The 19,608-nt window shown below is 41.4% G+C and overlaps 1 protein-coding gene across 1 annotated transcript in view; it reads left to right on the forward strand.

Moving 5' to 3' along the window:
* The first annotated feature begins 3,165 nt into the window (after nt 1-3,165).
* Nucleotides 3,166-19,608, forward strand: part of BEGAIN (brain enriched guanylate kinase associated) — a 151,440-nt gene continuing 134,997 nt past the window's right edge. Inside the window, exon 1 of the mRNA XM_061998405.1 lies at nt 3,166-3,909. Within this exon, the coding sequence (XP_061854389.1) occupies nt 3,166-3,909 (744 nt within the window). The remainder of the gene's footprint in view (nt 3,910-19,608) is intronic.

Consider the following 19,608-nt stretch of genomic DNA (forward strand, 5'->3'; position numbering starts at 1 on the left):
TGGAAGAACTTGGAGATCAGGCAAACATCCACATGGCATGATGTCTGCACTTGTTCCAAGAGGACAGACCAAACTACTGCAGCAATGCATTGCTATTCACAGACAGGCCTGCTTGCACTGCAACAAGAAGTTCTCTTCATTAGCACTGTCTTCAAAGAGATTTAGATATACCAGGCAAAAGAATTTCAACCCTTCAAAAAGTCACTTACGATATGAGAAACGACTCGTGACCTTCAAATCATCATAAAAGAGTTCAAAGTATCCAACATCCAGATTCTTCAGCACATTTTGGTTCAATGCTCAGCTTCTCTATTTATACATGTGACTTGTGGAAATCATTTCTGCGATTCAGGTAGCCTCAAGAGAACGTTTTGGTGACTTTAAGTAAGAAAGGCTATAGAATAGTAGTTGTCATTACACATTTCAGTAACAACTATTCTAATCAAGACTTAGGGGGACTGATTTGAAAATATCTGTATAATTTAGTTAATTTTGCAGCTGTGGCTTAACTTGTTTTCCTTAATAATTTGATATGTTTGTATCATATGTATGAAGTCATTAGGTAGAAATCATCTGAAGAAAGAGAAGCAACAGTATAAGCAGTATAAAAAGCCCATAAACATTACTTTGCCTAGGTTACCTATAACCTAAAACCTGATGTTTTCCCCATTTTTAAAGAATCCTATTTGACTGCTATACAGATGGCACGTTTCAGAACAAATGGGCTCACTCCTGACAGTAGAAGGTAATGATATGAACCATTTCTGTTGGCCATACCACAGATTTATGTCAGATTCACACCTTAAAATCTGCACACATGCAATGGATAGATGAATTTGTGCTTGTAGTTAACACAGCTCTGTTCATGCACAAAGCCCAATCCCTCATGAATAAAAAAGCTCTTCTCCAAATATGTACAAGCCATTACAGATTCTGGCTCAGCAACGAGGCTTGCTCTGTTTCTAAAACTGACATATTAATAAAGTCCATTAAAATTGCAGAACTCACACTTTGCCAAGCTCTAATGGATCCTGGAAGGCAAAAAACCTGCGATGCATTAGCATAGTCCTTACCTCTTTGGGGAATTCTGTTTGCTCCAGTGAGTAACCATAGGTTTGCAGAAGTCTGTATTAGGATATACTGATAAAAGCCATCAATTCTGACTTTATAAGAGGAGAGTAATGCTATATTGTGCCCCGAGTGCATGGAAAAAGGTCACAAAAATCCTTGTGTTGACAATAGAAAGCAGTCTCCAGCCCTTTAAACTGTCACCATTCACATTCAAGTGAGAGAGGAATAAATTCAGCTAAAACAAGGCAGCATGAATAGGATTTATGCGTTTTAAGCCACATTGTTTGTGATCAGGACAGTGTTTGTGACATGCAATGGAATGGCACAGTCCCATAGAAAATATGGAAGCATTTCAGAAAGTAATTCCAGTAAAAGCAATTGATTTCTGATGTGCTAAAAGGATCTTATTGTACCCCTGTTATTTGCAAAATTAATGCACTTACTATGTTAATTTGAGAGATTTGCAACACTTCATCAGCTTTTATGAACTGTGATTTAAATGAGTCCTGGAATTACCAACATGGAGATAATAAATTCTGTGTAGTGGGCAAAATGGCTTGAAATGAGGAGCCTAAATACAATGTCCACTTCAAAAGCTCGTGGAACTGCATTTCAACTCGAGATATCTCTGAGCTGTGAGTTAATACACTGACTTTGTTCCCTTCCTTGCAACCTCCACATACTCCTCAGTCCTTTCCAGGGATCCTCCTCATGTCACCCTGCCCCAGTATTTAAGAGAGATTGCTCAGGTATCTGCTTGTAATTTGCTTCTCTATCTCCACTTGCTGCAATTCATCAGTCAGAAAGCCATGGTAGTGGCAAGGACAGAATCACACAACGGCGGGGGTTGGAAAGGACCTTTAGAGCTCATCCAGTCCAACCCCCTGCCAAAGCAGCTCCCACCTAGGTCACACAGGAATGTGTCTAGGTGTGCTTTGAAGCCCTCCAGAGAAGGAGCCTCCACACCCTCCCTGGGCAGCCTGGGCCAGGGCTCCATCAGATAAAAAGAGTTAAATGACTTGCTCTTATCCTTATGCTAAAGCAAGGACATGCAAAAAGACCTCCAAAACTAGACAGTTCCTCTAGCAGCACATCACTGGAACACTCCAGATCTTCACGCTGATTATAAAGTCAGACTGAAGCCCTTGACCTCACTTAAAGAAGCTTTTAAGTTCTCACACATGCAAAGCAAGAATAGAAATTTTGCACTTCACAGTTCAGATTTGCCTGTCTATAAAGACAATAAAGAATGAGAAGAGCTTCACACGCAAGGTAACTGAAGAACCCGTCATTGCTACTCCAGAATCATTTGCAACCCTGAAACACTGCCCCTTGTTTAGATTCAAACCTGTAAAAGTTATTATAGGCTCTAAATTTTGGCAAGAGCAAGCAGATAGAAAGGGAGAATCACATTCTCTTTTTGCCTTTCTGGGTCTAGCAGATCTGCCACTAAGCTTTCTAATAGAACAGCAACGCTAGCAGTGTTAGGACAATATAGCATGACCTTCTCTACTATTGGATTTTAAAAAGCCCTGAAACAGAACCACCCCAGACTTTACTTAGTGAGAATTGATCTACATCACGGTAGTTCAGTTTCCAGTTCAACAGACAGGAATGTATCATATGCTGCTTTGGATCAATGACAGCCCATGCTCATGCACTAAGCATTCAATACCCTGGAAAATTTGCATGCCCTATAGATCCTGTTCATTAGCATGGCTAATTAAAATGATGAGAATGTGGTATTGATCTAATTATGAAACACATGCATAATTTGGGATGCATATGGGATGAAATGTGGTGGCTGCACCGTTATCCCTTGCAAAGTCATGCCTGTTGTCTTATAAGATACAGAAGGGTTTGTGGGAATGCCACTTTCACTGATGCCAGCTGACACAGACACAAAAATAAATGGAGTCACTGTCAAAGGGCTCCACTTCCCCTGTTAAGCCAGAGGGTGCTGTGCCTGGAAGACCAGCCAAGCAAGAAAGGGTTAGCAGGGTGACTGAAGAAAGAGCATGCAGTGCAGCCAGCACAACATGTGTACCAGAAGTGGGAACTGATGCGGAGAGGAAACTCTCGAGAGATTTGACAATGAACAGTTACTCAAAACGCTGCAGCTCCAGCGAGGACAGCTTTGAGTTACAGGGTAGTGCAAGGTCAGAAGCTAAAAGCTTTGTTAAAAGCAAAAATAAGGATGAAGGCTATCGACCCCATCGATCAAAGCACTGTCAGAAAGGGGGTGAAAAAATGCACGGACTGGAACACTCTTCTCTGTATCCAACAGAAGTGGGCAACGAAAGCCAAAAGCTCCAGAAACAGAAGAAAACTCACAAGAAGAGCAGCTCCTCTGCATCTGATTTGAGCTTGGTGAGTCAAGGATCGTCAAGTTCTTTGTCTGTTGTGGAAGAGAAAATAGAAGCTAAACTCAAATTCTCGCAATTTATTAATGAAGTGACTTTCCGAGTGCTTGATCCCATGAGCCTGAGGGCATACCGAGCTGCCAAACTGAAAAACACCTTCCCATCCAGTGTGAGAAGCCTAGATGATCTGCATATTAAAAGAAAGTCTCCTGAAAGCTGGAAAGAGAACATTCTGGATGGGAAAACCCCGGAAGAAATAGACTTAGAGAGTGTGAGAAGCGACGACCTTGTGGCTGGAACGCGAACACGCAAGCTAGAGAAATCCTTGTCCTTGGATACAAGTCCTTCTCTCAGGTCATTTGATAATGGTGCCTCGTGCAGAACAAGATCTGGCTGCCCTGTAGAAATTATGATTTCTCAAAGCAAAGAAATGCCAGCCACAAAATCTGCATCTCTGCCTAGAAGTACAAGCATGGTGAGCTCTCTCTCAAATCACTTCTTTGGGTAGTGTGTGACAAGTGCTTGTGCATTAAGGCAACTGTTGAAGAAGTGCTTCTGTCTTCCTGGGTGGGCTCTTACTGTGTATCCAAACTTTTCTCCAGGGTGGAACAAAAATGGAGAGTTTATTTTTACTAGCTGAAGAAACCAGGTCTAGGAGATATGGGAGGAAGGAAGGAAGGACAGGATACAGCTCCCTACTTGTTTTAATTTATTGTCTTAAGGAAAGGCTTTAAAAGATCAAGTAAGAAAGGCTTCCTGCACTGCAAAGAAGCATATGTATAAGCAGATCAGGTCAGTATGAGCAGTCAAGGCATTGCCCAAAAAAGGTGAAGAGAGTACTGTGACAGATAACTTGGGTAGTCAAGGTCACTAGAGCTTAGAGATTGCTCAGGTATCTCTACAATAAACAGGCACACTCAATTAGTGTGTTTTACATACTAGCAAGAGCTCTGACTGCCAAGGTTTGTGTGTCTGGAGTATCTAGATTGATCTGTGTGTCTAGATTGATAATCTGCTTCCTCATTTTGCTGAGAAACAAACCCTTAAGAAGTGAGAAAGAATGAAAAGGCTGACGTTTTCTGCTGTAATCTGATCAAGAATCATTATTATTTTAATTACTTTTTAATGAGATTCTTCCTTTGGCTGAGGAAGATATTTACACCTATGCTGGAAGGCAAAGGGGAATTGTTGTCCTTTACTTGCATGACATTGTCAGAAACACTGAGCTGCCAAACCTTGAAGTGATACGTTGTGCAGTTACATCTCCAGAGCAGAAGTTACAGTGCTGCTAAAACAGTAAAGCTCCAGGAACTGTTGTTTAAGGCTCTACACATGTACACAGATGTTGCTAAAACAGGAGCTGCTACAGCTGCGTTATTTAGAAAGCCTAATCTAAAAACAAAGAAACAAAGTTGTCTGTTTTCACAGAGGACTGTGGCAAATGAGAGAACATTCCAGTCTTAAGAATTGCATACAAGCTTCAGCAACCCAAGCTTAAGATTTTATAGGATGCTCTCGGATGTTTTAATTATCAGCTATCAAAAGATGGCTGAAGGGAGAAGAGGTGAAAGACAATGAAACACAGAGAGAATTTGCATGCGAGGTTGTGCGAGTTCCACAACGGATGCTGTCCTGCAAAGGGGTCAGGAAGCTCCAGCCTGAGCCCATGGCAGGATACACTTTTTTCACATTTCAATTAAGCATCTGTCAGAGCATCTTTTCCAGTGGACTTGCTCATGCTGCACAGATTGGAACATCCAACCGATCGAGTACTATCTGACTAAACACTCCTGAGTGCTCTTTAATTCTACTCAGTTAGTGCAGGCATCAGTCTACCCTGATTTAAGCATGAGTCTGTAAATCTAGTCATTTACCTTAAATGCAGTAGTTAACCTCAGCAAGCAGTGCCTCAGACTGCAGAGCTCTACATGAGAGCAGAAAGGTGTGGCAGGGCAAAAAAACCCACAAGAAAATCGCATTCAGCCACATCCAGAGTCTCGTATGTGAAGCTCCTCTTTTGACCCCAATGCAGTTTATTTAGTGCAAGTCCTCATCTGAAGCATGCCCAGTAAGAAGCAAAGTGGTAACTGTACAGCCTTGGGTGCCATTACTGTAAAGATGTTTTAAAAGATCTTGGTTATGTAATGTTGAATATGCAAATAGAACATTCCCTAAAACTGTTTCATGTTTTAGTTGCCAACTTATTATTCATAGGCAGAAGATAACCTTTGAGAGAAAGAAATGGATCCAGTTACATAGACATACGTATACAAACAGATAGCAGAGGTATAAGAACACAGACCTTGAAGAGCATGAAAGAACATGCTTGAAAGTTGGAGGTTGATAAAGATGCATCTAGTAAGAGGAATGCTGTGACACTGCCTCTTCTCTGCCACGCTTTCTGAAGAGCCCTGAGGTGTCCAAAACTCTGTTTGCTCTACATTTGATGGGTCAATATTGGATCCAGACCCACTAAAGTGATTTTTAACTTTCAGACTTTTGAGAACTGGTGAAAATGTTCAGGGATTTTTCTGCAGCAAGCGGTTATCAGTTTACAAACAGCTGCCACAGGAATGAAATCTCACCAGGAAACCACCTTTGCTGTAGATCTATACAGAGGAATTTCCAGACAGCTAGCAGGATCAAAAAGATCCTGTTTCTTTCCTAGAAGAACTGTAACTTTCCACCTGATAAGAAACTATTTGTAGTACACATTCTGTATGCAAGAGGTCTTAGAAGCACCTAATTATTGAGCTCATCATTTCAACTTTACGTGTACATATCCTAAGGAATTGTTCACTTGTCACCTAAGGCCATGACATTACCTCATCAGACAAAACAAGCAAGATCAAGCCTGATCAATACAAATGACTTGCTAGGCTGCAATATCCTCTGAGTTGATAGAAATACAATGTTCTAATTCGGCACAGAGGATGTCTTCAAAAACAAGCTTGGGTTGGGATAATGGCACTTCTACCAGATGTGCTATAAAACCAGATGCTAGAGGCCAGCTGCTATGAAACATGCCTGAATTGGGCAGGTGGTGAGAGGGTGAAAACATGGCCTTGACCCACAGGAACTTAAGGCACAGCGTCTGAGAAGACTTTACCTGCATTCATGCAAAGTCGCACCAATACATTTAGACCCAATGACAATTGCTTACTACTTCGATGGCATCACTGCATGAGCACAGACCCTTTCAGAACCCAGAGTGATGTGTCTGTGAGGCAATACATTCGGTGGGCTTCTCAGCTTGGTTGGCATCAGCTTCAGATTTCCTCCATATGTGACATACTGCAGCTACCAAGTTAACTGCATCCCTGCTTCTCTCATATCTCCACCTGCCCTTTCATCCCTCTAAAGCAAGAAAAGTGATACAAACTTCTGTCCTTCCTGCTGCCTCTTATGGATGAGGATTTCTGCTGCTCATGACAGGTGCTCTTGTAAGAACGCCTTAGCATGGGGATGGCTCTCTGAAGGTGCAGAGGCATCTTTAGAAATCACAGCCTCACACACCTGAGCTTCCCAGGCAGGAAGGAACCTGAGGTAGAGTGAGGCTGTCCTGCAAAGGCTGTGGTAGAATGCCACAGCTGTATGGAATGCAACTAATATTCCATTTCTAAAGACATTTAGTTTCCGAGTTACCTGAGTTCTAACTGAGTCTCAGTGAGAGAGCAGACAATATGGTGATTTTTGTTGCTCTAGGCCAAAGCTCTTTTATACAAGAGGGCTTCCAGTCTTCTTTCAGACCTTCAAGCCTGCTTCCATGCTGGAAAAAAGACAATTGCTTTGTTCTTGGATGAATACCAAATCTTTCTTTTACATTTACAGAACAGTGATGTTTACAAGTAAGATTTGGGTTCAAATACATTATAATGGAAAGTATCTATTATTTCACTGACTCATGCATGCATTACAGGAAAAGAGGAAGAGTGAGAGGAATAGAAACGTAGCGAGATAAAGTGATTTTCACAGGTCAGTGATCAAGCCTCAGTAGAATGCAGGCCTGAAATACCTTTCAGTGTCCTATTTTCTGGTTTGTTCCTGCACTTTCAGGCAGGCAGGACAATGTAGAATCACCCTCAGTAGCAGAGAGAATGAAGCTCTGATCCATAGCTCTGACAACTGAAGGTTACCAGAAGAAGGTAAGAAAGAGAACGGTATCAGGTGCTTCAGCTCCTTAGCACATGACATCCACATGATCGATCATATCATTAAGGCCTCATATGAGGCAATAAAAGATGCCACATGGCCACCTTTCCTGGCATCCTGGCTTCTCTCTTGCAGTGCTAACCTGCATGACATTGCTTAGAAGCTTACTCCCCTCTGCCTTGCAAACTGGAGGTGACCGTCAGGCTGTCAGTAGTCTAAAAATGCTTTGTCAAAACAGACGTTAAAAGACATGACCTAGTTCCTTTACCAAAATTTGATTGAGAGAAAATATTGGTCCCTTTTTTTCACTCTTCAGAGATATCCAACAAATACAGTGGTTTTCAGACTTAGCTTTAAACTCATTGCCATACAAAATGACTATAGCCAGTGAGCTGCTAGCAGTATAAACCATAGCAACTCCATTCTGTTCTTTTCTTCTTCATCTGCAGATTCCTGAAACCAATCCCTGTGGCTGCTAATACTGTATAAGAATCACAATTGAATCTGGGTGTGGAAAGCCAAGCTTTAGTCAGTTGGGGCTGCAGTTACTAGATACTACCAGGGATTCTTAATGTAGCATTATAACTTCTCTCCTGATACCATCACTGACTGTTTTTCTAACTCTGTGTAGCACTATGATGACTTTGTCCTTCTGGGTGCAGTAGTAATGAGTGGTGCTGCAAATGTATGCAGATATGCACACTTGGAGCTTCCAGGGTAGGCAAATTAACTTCATAACACCTCGTAGGTGTTAAGCAGACAGATACTCCAAGCTATAAAACCTGATGGCCAAAAGAAATGGCAGTGCTTTCTGACCTCACTCCATCTGAAATCAAAGGCAAACCTCATTTTCCACTGACCATGCTATCTTAAATTGTCTCCTCAATCTCTGAGAGAGCCATTAGGTTTGAAGCACGTCCTAGTGTTAGTTGTACCTCATACCAGCAGCAGCCAAAATGGAGCAAAGTAGCCAAATGGGGCAAGATGGAGCAAAGACTAGCAATCTGAATATTTCCTCAGCTTCCTCAGTTAAATATAGAGTGCTGAATCCTCTCCTTCATTTTGTTTGTGACATTTACAGTACAGTCACAAGATCTGGAAAGGCAAGAAGGTCAGGTGCAATTTCAGCTGTAGTTAACACCTCTTGTCCCAGTAATGTGGCATTGACTCCCTTTTCCGCTGCTAAGAGGGGTGCAGCAGCCATGTACTGTAGGAGAGATCAGCATAATGTTTTTAGAGCAGCAGATGTGACATCGTTTTACAAGCAAGAGTACGAGCATATGGTGTTTAGAGAGTTCTCCTTGCCTGCTCTAAAAACACCTCCGTTGGGTCACTAATGGATCCTTCGTCTAGTCGAACACAGTGCAGAGAGCTACAACGTTCCCAAGATGACACATATGGTCATTTACAGCTTCTCAGCTCATCAAATACAAATCAGATCAGAGTCTTTAAAGAGCATGGACATCTCTAAGGCACTGCTGAAAAGCGGAAGCTATTTATTCAAGATAAGAGAAAATAAAGACAATCTAAGCTGCTTGACAACGAAAAGAGTGTGTTTTCAATTAAATTATTTCATCATAAAGCCTGCAATTTTGGAAGTTAGGATTTGTACTTCAGTTTTTGTCCTTCCCTGTCCTTCCCTTCTCTTCCCCCTATATTTTTAGAGAAGAGCAGCATGTGAGTCGGGAGAGAGATGTTTAGACAGAGGAACAGACATTATTATAATGGTGAATTCCTGCACAGAATTCAGGGCTCCAACCACAGCACAAACCCATTTTTCAGCCAAATCTACTATTTGCCTTCAGAGGGGCAGCCACTCAGCCAGAGAAAAATGCTGAGCACATGCAGTTCACATTGATTTCGATATCTCTTGGCACAATGCAACCGTGGCAATCAAAAATGTTTAGTGTTCCCTTTCCAGTGATTTTTGTTAACATGACTTTTCCCCTTCCTCTGGGTTTGAAAATCACTTCTCAATTGCACTCTCTAGCTTTGGGTGCCTTTAGAAAGTAATGGTACTTTCAGAGTAATGGAAGCTGCAACAGGGTTATAACAATTACCATCATCAGAGATACCTGGAAACTACAGAGCCAGACAAGCGATGGCAAAAGAGCAAGAGGTACAAAAGACCTATAGATCTTTCTTCTCTAGCCCAGATTTGGCCTAAAAGCCTTTCTGTGAAATTTATGATATTTTAAAGGTGTTTCAACCCATTTTTCATTTCTTCCTTCAGCCAGCAGCCTGTGTTTGTCTTGTTTATGAAATCAGGGGGGTTTTTGCCCTGTCATAACGTAGCTTTGGCATATCACAGAAGCAGACGACCTCAGCCTGCAGTGACTCTCTCTCATAGACACATGTAACAATTAACACAGCCATTTTCTCTGGTCAACACAGCGAAAAATTCTGAGTTCCACAAAGAGAAATTTCCAATGCAAGGCACTGCTCAGAGCCAGAAGTTGCTCTGATTTCTTTTTCCCTTGTGAGTGACTGATATTTTTGCCTCGCTCATTCTAAGGTTTTGGCTATTAAAATCCCGCTCGCTGGTGTAGTGCATGCAATTATTAGAAACATAGATGTAACCTTCCTCCCTCCCCACTGTGCTCTAATGTCTAACCTGAGTAAAATAAAAGTTCACTTCTGGATATGAACTTAGCACACTACACATTTTAGGGAAAGAGGGGATCAGTATTACATTGCTCTGCCAAAGCTGTGCTTGAAATATTCTGTTTTCTCTGTAGGCTTGGAGCTTTCTGGGTCTTAACCTCACATCAGAAACTGTTATATGAAAACTGTTATATGAGCAGAAACTTTGATGAGTTACAGGATGGTTTGAGGGGATTTCATACTAAATACAGGCCTTGGAAACGAAACCTTACCTGCCTCAACACCACAAGTCATGTCTCAGAATAGCAGGAGCTGCCAGCTTTGACGTAGGGTCTGATAAAGAGAAGCAGGACTCATTTGTGAAGCTGGTTTACATTAATAAAATACTTATTTTTTTTACAAAACTCTTTAAAAAAATGGCATTTTCACAAATTAGCTCAGACATTTGTTTCAATTCCTTCCTCTTTGCAAAGCAGCTTAAATTTGACCTTCTGAGATGAAAATCTTCGGTGCCAGGAGTTTTAAATGACAGGAAAACACATCTTGTGGGTAAGAAAGCAGCACCAGATGCCATCAATCTTGGCTTTAAAACAGCCTCCCATGATATTCTCATAAGCAAAATGAGAAAATATGAGGGAAAATATTAACAGGGAAATGCAAAATTGACTGGAAATCTTATTCAGAGGGTACTTCATAACATTTAATTGTGACTGGGGGTCTCAGGGTGACCACTACTACTTGGTGTTAGCAAGTACATACATGTGCTTTCAGATATCATTGCTATCTATAAACGGAGAGTAAATAAAACATACAACTCTTCTCCTTTGTCTGATGTAGTCTGATATAGCTTGGAAACTATTGTAGTGCATTTATTCTCCTGTGTAATGCTCTTGAGAGGATGCTTGTGAAATGTCCAAAATGCTGACTTCCCAAGAACAAGCAGGTACTGATTGAGCTTAAAGGAAGCTTTCCCACTCCTGGAAATCAACCTCAATGGGAAAGCCTTCAAGTCATAGCCTTTCTTCTATGTCATAGAAAACTTATTCAGTACCTAGAATAGACAAAAGTTGCTTAAACATTCCACCATGTCTCACATCCCTCATCACCACTGTAGCTGCAACGAAATGTTTCCTTTTTCCCTACCAAAAGGATATCCCAGGACTTATTGTTGAAAAAAAAACCTCAACTGAGTTGGATACACCAATATTGGAGCACCTATTGCTGAACAGAATTGGATAAACCAGCATTGGAGTACCTATTGCTGAACAGAGGTGGCTACACCAGCAGTGGAGTACCTATTGCTGTAGGCTTCAAAGCCTTCTGTTAACAACACTGTTGGGCAACATTTCTCAGTTTCTGACAGCTAAGTCAATACTTGCAAAGACAAGCTAAAATTGTTCAAACACACATCTGCATCTGTTGAGGTTCTGAGCTGTTTGCATTAATATTTGATGTTGGTTGGGGAAGAATGATCATTGATATGGCAGTCTCTGCCTCCTGCTCCCTGCTTGGATAGCGAGAGCATTTGAAACAAAGGAGAATGAGGAATAAATACTTGGCCTGTTTGTGCAGCAACACTTGTTCTCTTGAAAATAAAGGGACATTTCCTCCCAAGAACAGCTATTCCCTAGATAACTGTAGTAACAAAAACCTGCTGTGTGAACATGGTTAAAATGAGCAGCAGTGGTTCACAACCACTTATTTCTACAGCAGCCAGCCAGACCTTCTCACTGCTTGCTACGCTGCACTGTGCTGCAAGCTCACAGAAAGTACCAGACACATCCTATTTCTGGAGACTCAGAGCTGAATCATAGTCTTGCAACAAGAAAATCAGGACTGCCTGCAAGTCAGCAAGATGAAACTAAACACCAACTGAGGCTTGGGAACAGTCAGGGGCTGGAGGGCACCAGTAAGCCTTAATGATTCTGACTACTTGAGGTGTCCACAGCCCAGGAGCCCATGTCAACCCTCCAGGAAGGATGCCAGGGGATGCCCAATGGCTGCTGGGCCCCAGGAAGTCCCCAGCCCAGCAACAGGCCATGCAAACACAGCATGGACAGAGGCAGTTCTGTGCCTGACACTTGCCTCCTGCCACTCCAGCAGAGTTGATCCCCAAACAACAGCAGAAGATAAAATACTGCCCAGAACACAAGAGGTTATGGCAAGGAGGAATCAGAATCACCACACTGCAAACCATACTTAATTGTTCATTGTAAAGAATGTACAGGGAGTGACAAATTGGTGAGAAAAGCTGCTAAAATTGTCCTAATGGATGCCTACATTAAGCAGGAAAATGCAGGAAAAGTCCCTTCATTTGCTTTGGATATGCTCATCTTCTCCACTTTGCAGTATTTTGAGGTTTCCTCTTGCTTCTGTTTTTTGATGTTGTAGCAAACCAAAATGGGTGCTAAAGCAGTCAGCAAAGTTGCATGAGGGAAGTGTACAGTCCATTACAATCAATGCAGTTAATTAAAAATACAATTAAAACAGAAACAGTAATGAGAATTGGAACACAATAAATAATTAAACCAAAATTAGTTTGGCTCTTTTGTTGAGCCACTCAGTCCCCAGTTAAAAGCAAATGGCTTTTTGCTTCACTGACAGCTACAACAGCAGACCTTATCTAGCTCTAAACTCTCCTTCCAGTGTTAGGGTGTAAGCATAGAAGTCATTCTCCTCTTCCCTTTGCTCTACCCACCTTCCACACCCAGTCTGCTGTTCAACTCCCAGTGCTGCAAAACTGGGAGCTGAGCTGAGGCATTGCAAATATAGAGCAGGAAAGAAGCATATGGTAGGAGAAAATAACAAAAAGCCTGTTAATTATTCCAACAAAATGTGAAACATTCCCCTACAGCAGGAGGGAAGCTGTTGGCAGATTATTATTTATCTGTTTATTTATGTTGGAAATAGGCAAGGGCAGGAAGAAGTACGGCTGTTCTCCTCACAAGCTACTGGTGGCTTTTTTGCACCTTGCTCATAAACATTGTGGAGTACAGGAGCTAAAGTTGCAGGAGGTAACCTGGAAAGGGAAGAGGCTTTGTTTTTCAGTCACCAGGCTTTCAGAACAAATGTGGGTACTGACATAGCTGTCTCATTTCTGAGCTCGGGTCTGCAGGAATCATTTTTACAGGTTATTGTGTCTCTGCCTGATATTACCACAGCAGTGGCACAGCTCCAGAAATTGTGTCTTGGCAGCTGTTGTTGGTTTCCTACTTCTCTTGTGTACATTCCCATCTTAAGCATTCCTTCCCTCCTTGAAGGAAATACAACTCTCCCCTACATTGGGAAACAGTGACAAAGAGCAGGGTGCTGAGAAGTTTCAGCTTTCATTTTCTCATTGCATAACCCCTCCTGTTCTTTGAGAAGGAAGGAACAAATGAAGCCTTCTGGCTGAGTCACTATTTAATAACACGGTAATTAGCTAAGCATCATGACAACTAGGGATTAAGCATTTTCCACTCTGTCATCAGAAGAAAAAACACAGGTAGCTTTTCTAGTAACTTGGTTATTTTAGGACCACAGATCAATAGCTTGATTCTTGCATTCCTCAAAACCATGAAGCCTAATAGCTCTAACAAACATGAGCATGTGTCCTCCAAGCTGTAATGGAATGTTATGAAGGTGTATGTGCACTGCTGTAATATATCAGGAAGAACTGGCTAACAAATGTCTCTTAAATCCTTACTTTCTCTTGAACAACAGTTGTTAGCATCCCAGTTGCTCCAATGCTGATTGTTGTTTTGTCTACCAACAACCATTTTCCAGATAAGCATTAGAGTGAAATGTAAGTGAAGCTGGACATAGATTTGCAGGGTTTACCACTATATATGAAACTTCTATTAAATCTGGGTAATAATGGAAGCTCCTGAGACAAATGAAAGCTTTCCTGAGGTGATCAAAGCAAGGGAGGGCCTAACACCAGTTTTTCTTACAATTGCTCCCACTGGTTTATTGTGTAACTTTGGGTAAAGGTCATCTTGGCCGTGCCTCAGTTTCCCCAGTGGTAAAGTAACTCTTAATCAGTTTTGTGCAGTGTTTCAAGATGCTCTCATAAAATGGATGTATTGCAAAAGCATATCTTAAAAGATGAAGGAATTCTGTCACAGAATGATCAATTGCTCCTCACATTTCAATAGTCTGAGGAGTCCTTATGCTAATGTACACCAGAAAATATTCCTGTACCCATGTAGTGCTTAAACATAAAACCAAAGTACTTGATCTATGCTGCTTGGAAGCAGTTCTGGTCTTACTATTTTTAAGCATTTATGCCTTGCTTTGCTTTCTGTCAAAAACTTTCAAGATGCAGCTTGTTACTGAAAACATTCTGTTTATTCCTCAGCTGCAGAATAGAAAGTTAAATTATGATGATGGCTACAACGTTGTATAATGTTTGTATCTAAGAGGAAATGACTTGCAGAACGCTGCATGCAGTCTGCCAGCAAGGTAAAGGTGTGGCTCTGCACGGTGCTCATAGGTGAAGGTTTGATTCTAGTTCAGTAGACACATTTTCTCTCAAGTTCACATAAACACATTTTTAACGATAGAATCATAGGGTTTGGAAAAGACCTCTAAAGATCATCTAGTCCATCCCCCTGCTAAAAACAGGTCCCACCTAGATCAAGTCACACAGGAACGTGTCCAGGCAGCTTTTGAAGCCCTCCAAGGAAGGAGCCTCCACACGCTCCCTGGGCAGCCTGGGCCAGGGCTCCATCACCTCACACTGAAACAGTAGGAACATGGGGTCAACTTTCTTGAGGCCCTGAGGGACAAGTGGGGCTTGTGCTTACAGACATAATACCTCAAGGCATGGGCAGCTGTGTATTTCCTAAAACTATCTATGGTGAGCAGCCTCTTTGTTTCTTTTCAGTGGGCAGTTTTGCAGGAGTGTCACTCCCAGGCCCTTCTTTCTGCAACCAAAGTACACATACATTCACCAAAAGAATGACCTGTTTTCACAACTCTCTTCTTTTTTTCACCAGAGAAGATAGATTGAGATTGAATCATGACACAAATACCCTTATAGATTAGGAACCTCCTAATGATCTCAGGGTTTTACAAAAGCATGGCTCTAGGATGACATGAAGGAAAAAACTAGGGGATGACTACCTTCCAAATTGCTTCAGTGTGTCAAAGGAAAAATGCTGTATGTATGGCAGTAAATGGTTCTTAGCCCCAGACCAGTAAGTCTGGTCCTTTCCAAAGTTACCTACTCTGTAAGGCTCAGTAATGGCATGAGAGTTGCATTTTCTGGGGAGAGTTCTAGGGTATTAAATACAACTTAGCATTTTCCAACAAAGGTGTTGGGTTGTGCACGAATACATCTGCAATACTGTCTTCACTGGTCTTTGGAGGGCACCTAAATCTGTGAGCATATTAACCCCCATGTGTGCCATCTAAATTTCTCTCCCTGAAGAGATTACTTTCTGTGCTAATGTCAGCAAATTGGCAACCCCTGAAAACTTTGATTTACGTGAAGAAACCTGCATGTTGTGGCAATTTTAACTGCCTTGTCTAAGGTTTGGCCTGAATCTTTGGCCAGTCACAGCCCAGGGCTTGCAGCCTCTGTGAACTGGGAGGCTGAAGCAGTTCACACTTAGTTCAGTCACAGACTTTCTATATTTCCACTTTCCTTTTATAGCTCAAAGTTAAAAATATGTTACGTTTCTGTGTCAAGCACAAGCACTCAAACCCCTGTAATGCAGTTTTGCAGATAAATGAGTGTCTAGATAGGCTGCAAACTACAAACTTCAGGAAGAGTGCAGCAGAACTTGCTATTGTCAAAAATAAATCCACCTCTTTATTACCTTGCTTTGCATTGTCATCTGTTACTTTCACAGATAATAGGCACACCATTAAAATCTTTTCCCATTGTCTCCTGTGTTTCCAAAAATACCCAAGGTAGCAGCCCTTTGCACATCTCTGCTTCTCTCTTTACTTTCTGTGTTTCTTATTTAAACCTGGTGCAATGGAGTGTTACACATTCACTTTGGGTGTAAAACTTAGGTGCCAGCAACATTAGTGTGTTATATTAACAGTTCACCTCTCAAAACATCAGAAGCAGAAATAAAACCCCACCAACCCACAACAAAACAACTGGTAGTTCTGGCATAAAGACCTGAAATTATTTATCACTGGGTCTTATTTATTTGTGGGGAAATTGGAATTTGAGGATTATGAAAGATGGTGTGAGTAGGAAAGTCTGATGCTATTTGTGCTGTGATTATCAAGGTATTATACTTTATGGTCACTAGGGAACTGCTTATTACTGAGAGGTGAAGTCAAAGCCAAAGAAGTAGTTTGCAAGCCTAATTTTGCAAACATTGAGGAGCTGTTTGATGGGTTAGGTAATGACATAAATAGAGGCAGAGAAGTACTTGCCTGTGTTTGGAGTCCCCACTCTTTCCTAATCTTTGGGTTGTATACCAGAACTGGATGGGATGCATGTGTCAGCTACTGCTTGGAGGTTAGAGGGGAGTAGCTTTAGGATTGATTCTCAGGAATAAATTACAATGGTTTCCCTGGGATCTCATCACATACAAGGTAGTGAACCTGGCAGCCTGGGAAGCTTGAAGCATCTCCCACAAATTTCACTCCCATGGAGAAAGAGTCAGAGCACTTCAAACCCTCTTGCTCATCAGCACAGGCTCTGCACTTGAGCTGCTCAGTCCTGAAATGCCTTGAAAACTGCCCAGTTACAGATCTTGTCATGCACATGGGGAAGGCTGATTTACAAGTCAGGGAGCAGGGCATGTGTTGTGGAGCCAACATTAATTTGAGCCTTTAATTTCTTAAAGGAAAAGAATGGTGTAGCTTTTCCATTGTGGAGCCATGGGAGAACACCTGGCTCTGCCAACAACATTAGTTGACAACGTCACTGGCATAATGTCACCGAAAATCAGATGCTTTCATTTCTGATGATAAAGAATGTTAAGAATTCCCTTTGGTTAAAAATAGCTTGCTCCTATGACTTTGGTTATTAATAGTTTACCCTGCATTTATTTGAAACATCTTGATAAATATTCAGGACTTCCCAGCCTTATATTTGATCATTTATTTAACTAAACTACTTAGTATAGAGGTAAGGATGCCTCCAAAGAAACAGCTTGTTTAAAACTCTATCTACATTACTTATTAATCAGAAGTGACTTGTAATCTTTTGGTATAGTTGGTTTATAAGAGATTTTAAACATCTTACTGCATATTTTCTTCTTAAACGAAAATAATAAGTCATGTTTTCATTCCTTTTGGTTACTTTGGGAAATAGTCCCTTTTTTTTCTAATGAACAGGCCTTTCTTTACCTTACTTCTAAAGTATCTCTTCATTTTAAGTTGGAATAACTTTCTAAAGATTTCTGAATACAGATATCAGTAGTTAGAATCATAGAATGGTAGAGGTTGGAAGGGACCTTTAGAGCTCATCCAATCCAAACCCCATGCAGAAGCAGGTCCCACCTAGATCAGGTCACACAGGAACGTGTCCAGGTGGGTCTTGAAGCCCTCCAAGGAAGGAGCCTCCACAACCCCTCTGGGCAGCCTGTGCCAGGGCTCCCTCACTGAAACACTGACATAGCTTTTCCTTATGTTTCAACGGAACTTGTGTTCCAGCTTCATCCCATCACCCCTTGTCCTGTTGCTAGTTACCATCAAAACAAGTGCTGCCCCAACCTCCTGACACCCATCACTGAGATATTTGTAACTATTGATGAGATCCCCCTTAATGGTGCTTTGCCTTCAGGGTATTTATCTGATATCACATTTCTATTCTTTATTGTCATAATTCCTCCCTCAACCTGCTTTTCCTCCTGAATTAGATGTGTACCCATGTAGAAGAATTTGTCTTCTTTCACCTGATATTAATTTCAGGCAGCTTTCCATGCTTTTATGCTCACACACAAGTCCCCAGCAATTCTGATTCTATCACAAAGACTTTGGATTGCACTCTCTCCCCTACCACTGTCCTGTCACACTTTCTATGGGAGGAAAACCCAGCTGCCTGTTCCAGAAGGAAGAGTGTGCTTCAGTCAGGTCACCAGTCTGAAAAGAGAGGCAAAAGACACAACAGGACCAAGGGCCAACTCCTAAAGCAGTGGTTGCAGATACCTTATGGAGCCTGAGACTCAAATTATGCTGCCAAATAATTGCAGCACATTCTCAGTGTGAGTGATGCATAATCACAGCAGGTTGGAAGGAAGGAATTAAACTGGGTTTTTTCTCAAAGCTCTATGAAACATCATCAGTTTGATAAGAAGAATTGTGCTGTTTCTATGCCTATAGATAACGTCAGCTTCACAGTCTGGCCAACATTCCCCAAAGGACTGATGAGTTTAAAAGAGCAGCTGTAAAAGTACTGTAAAGATATTTGATTTAATATGACATGACGCTTCCCTTTAAAAAATGTATGGAGCTATATAACAGCAATAAAACACTTTTTCACTGAATCCAGAAATGACTAACAGCTCTCCAGAGGGTTGTTTCATAGGAAATCACCTTACAAGGATCTCAAAAATCCAGCTTAATATTAACCCTTCATTGGTGATTGCCAGGAGCTTTCAAAACTATGATCGTTTAATGGATGATGCAAACATTTACAGTGTGGTAAACAATGATGAGATCAAAGGGATCTCACTTCTAATGCTTTTGAAAGAGCATCAATATAGCCAGTGCTAAAATTATGCACCTGGATGTGAGAAGGAAAAGTCATGCTTTTAGACTAGGAGACTGTAAAACAGACTCTGTTGAGGGTCAAGGAGTTCTGACTATGTAGCTGAAAAGAAGTTAACACAATCTTGGTTTTAAAACTAGACAGATAGGAAAGTTAAAGAGGTATCTTCACCTCTGTGCACAAAACAGACAAGATCAGTGTTGGAAAGCTAACAAAAAGCTCAAGGGTGGCATTGAAGAGAGACTCACAAATCATCCCAGGCCACAAATGTGCAAGGAATTGGATTCAAAGAGCGTATGGCTCCATAGTCATTCCAGGCACAGAGAGCAAGGCTGACTGGTGTGGAATTCTCCAACACTTCCTTCTCAACAGTTTCTTAAAGTCTGGGTTTCCCAAGTCATTGCAGAAGATTGCATATGCTACATTTGCTAGTTACTGGGATGCTCTGTAGACAAGATGAGCTTCTACTAGCTGAATCAAGAAGCCAGAAAGGAGTGTAGCAAAGCCTTGTTGTCATTCAAAGCAAGGTAACAAAAAGAACTAAGTGGGCTAAGTGGTCCAAAAGGTTAATAAAAGTTAAAGGTTAGTAGTAGACACAGTGACTAGTGTCGGACTTTAGCAATAATTTAGGATAAGTAGATGAAGAGTGAAGGTGAAAAACCTTAAAGAGAGCACAAACTTATTCAGAAAAATCAAGGGATGACAGATTTCAAGGAGAAGTGACAGAGCTGGATGGGTACAGCACAAGGTGAAGCA

This window comes from Colius striatus, chromosome 6, assembly GCF_028858725.1.
Source record: "Colius striatus isolate bColStr4 chromosome 6, bColStr4.1.hap1, whole genome shotgun sequence".
Lineage (NCBI taxonomy): Eukaryota > Metazoa > Chordata > Aves > Coliiformes > Coliidae > Colius > Colius striatus.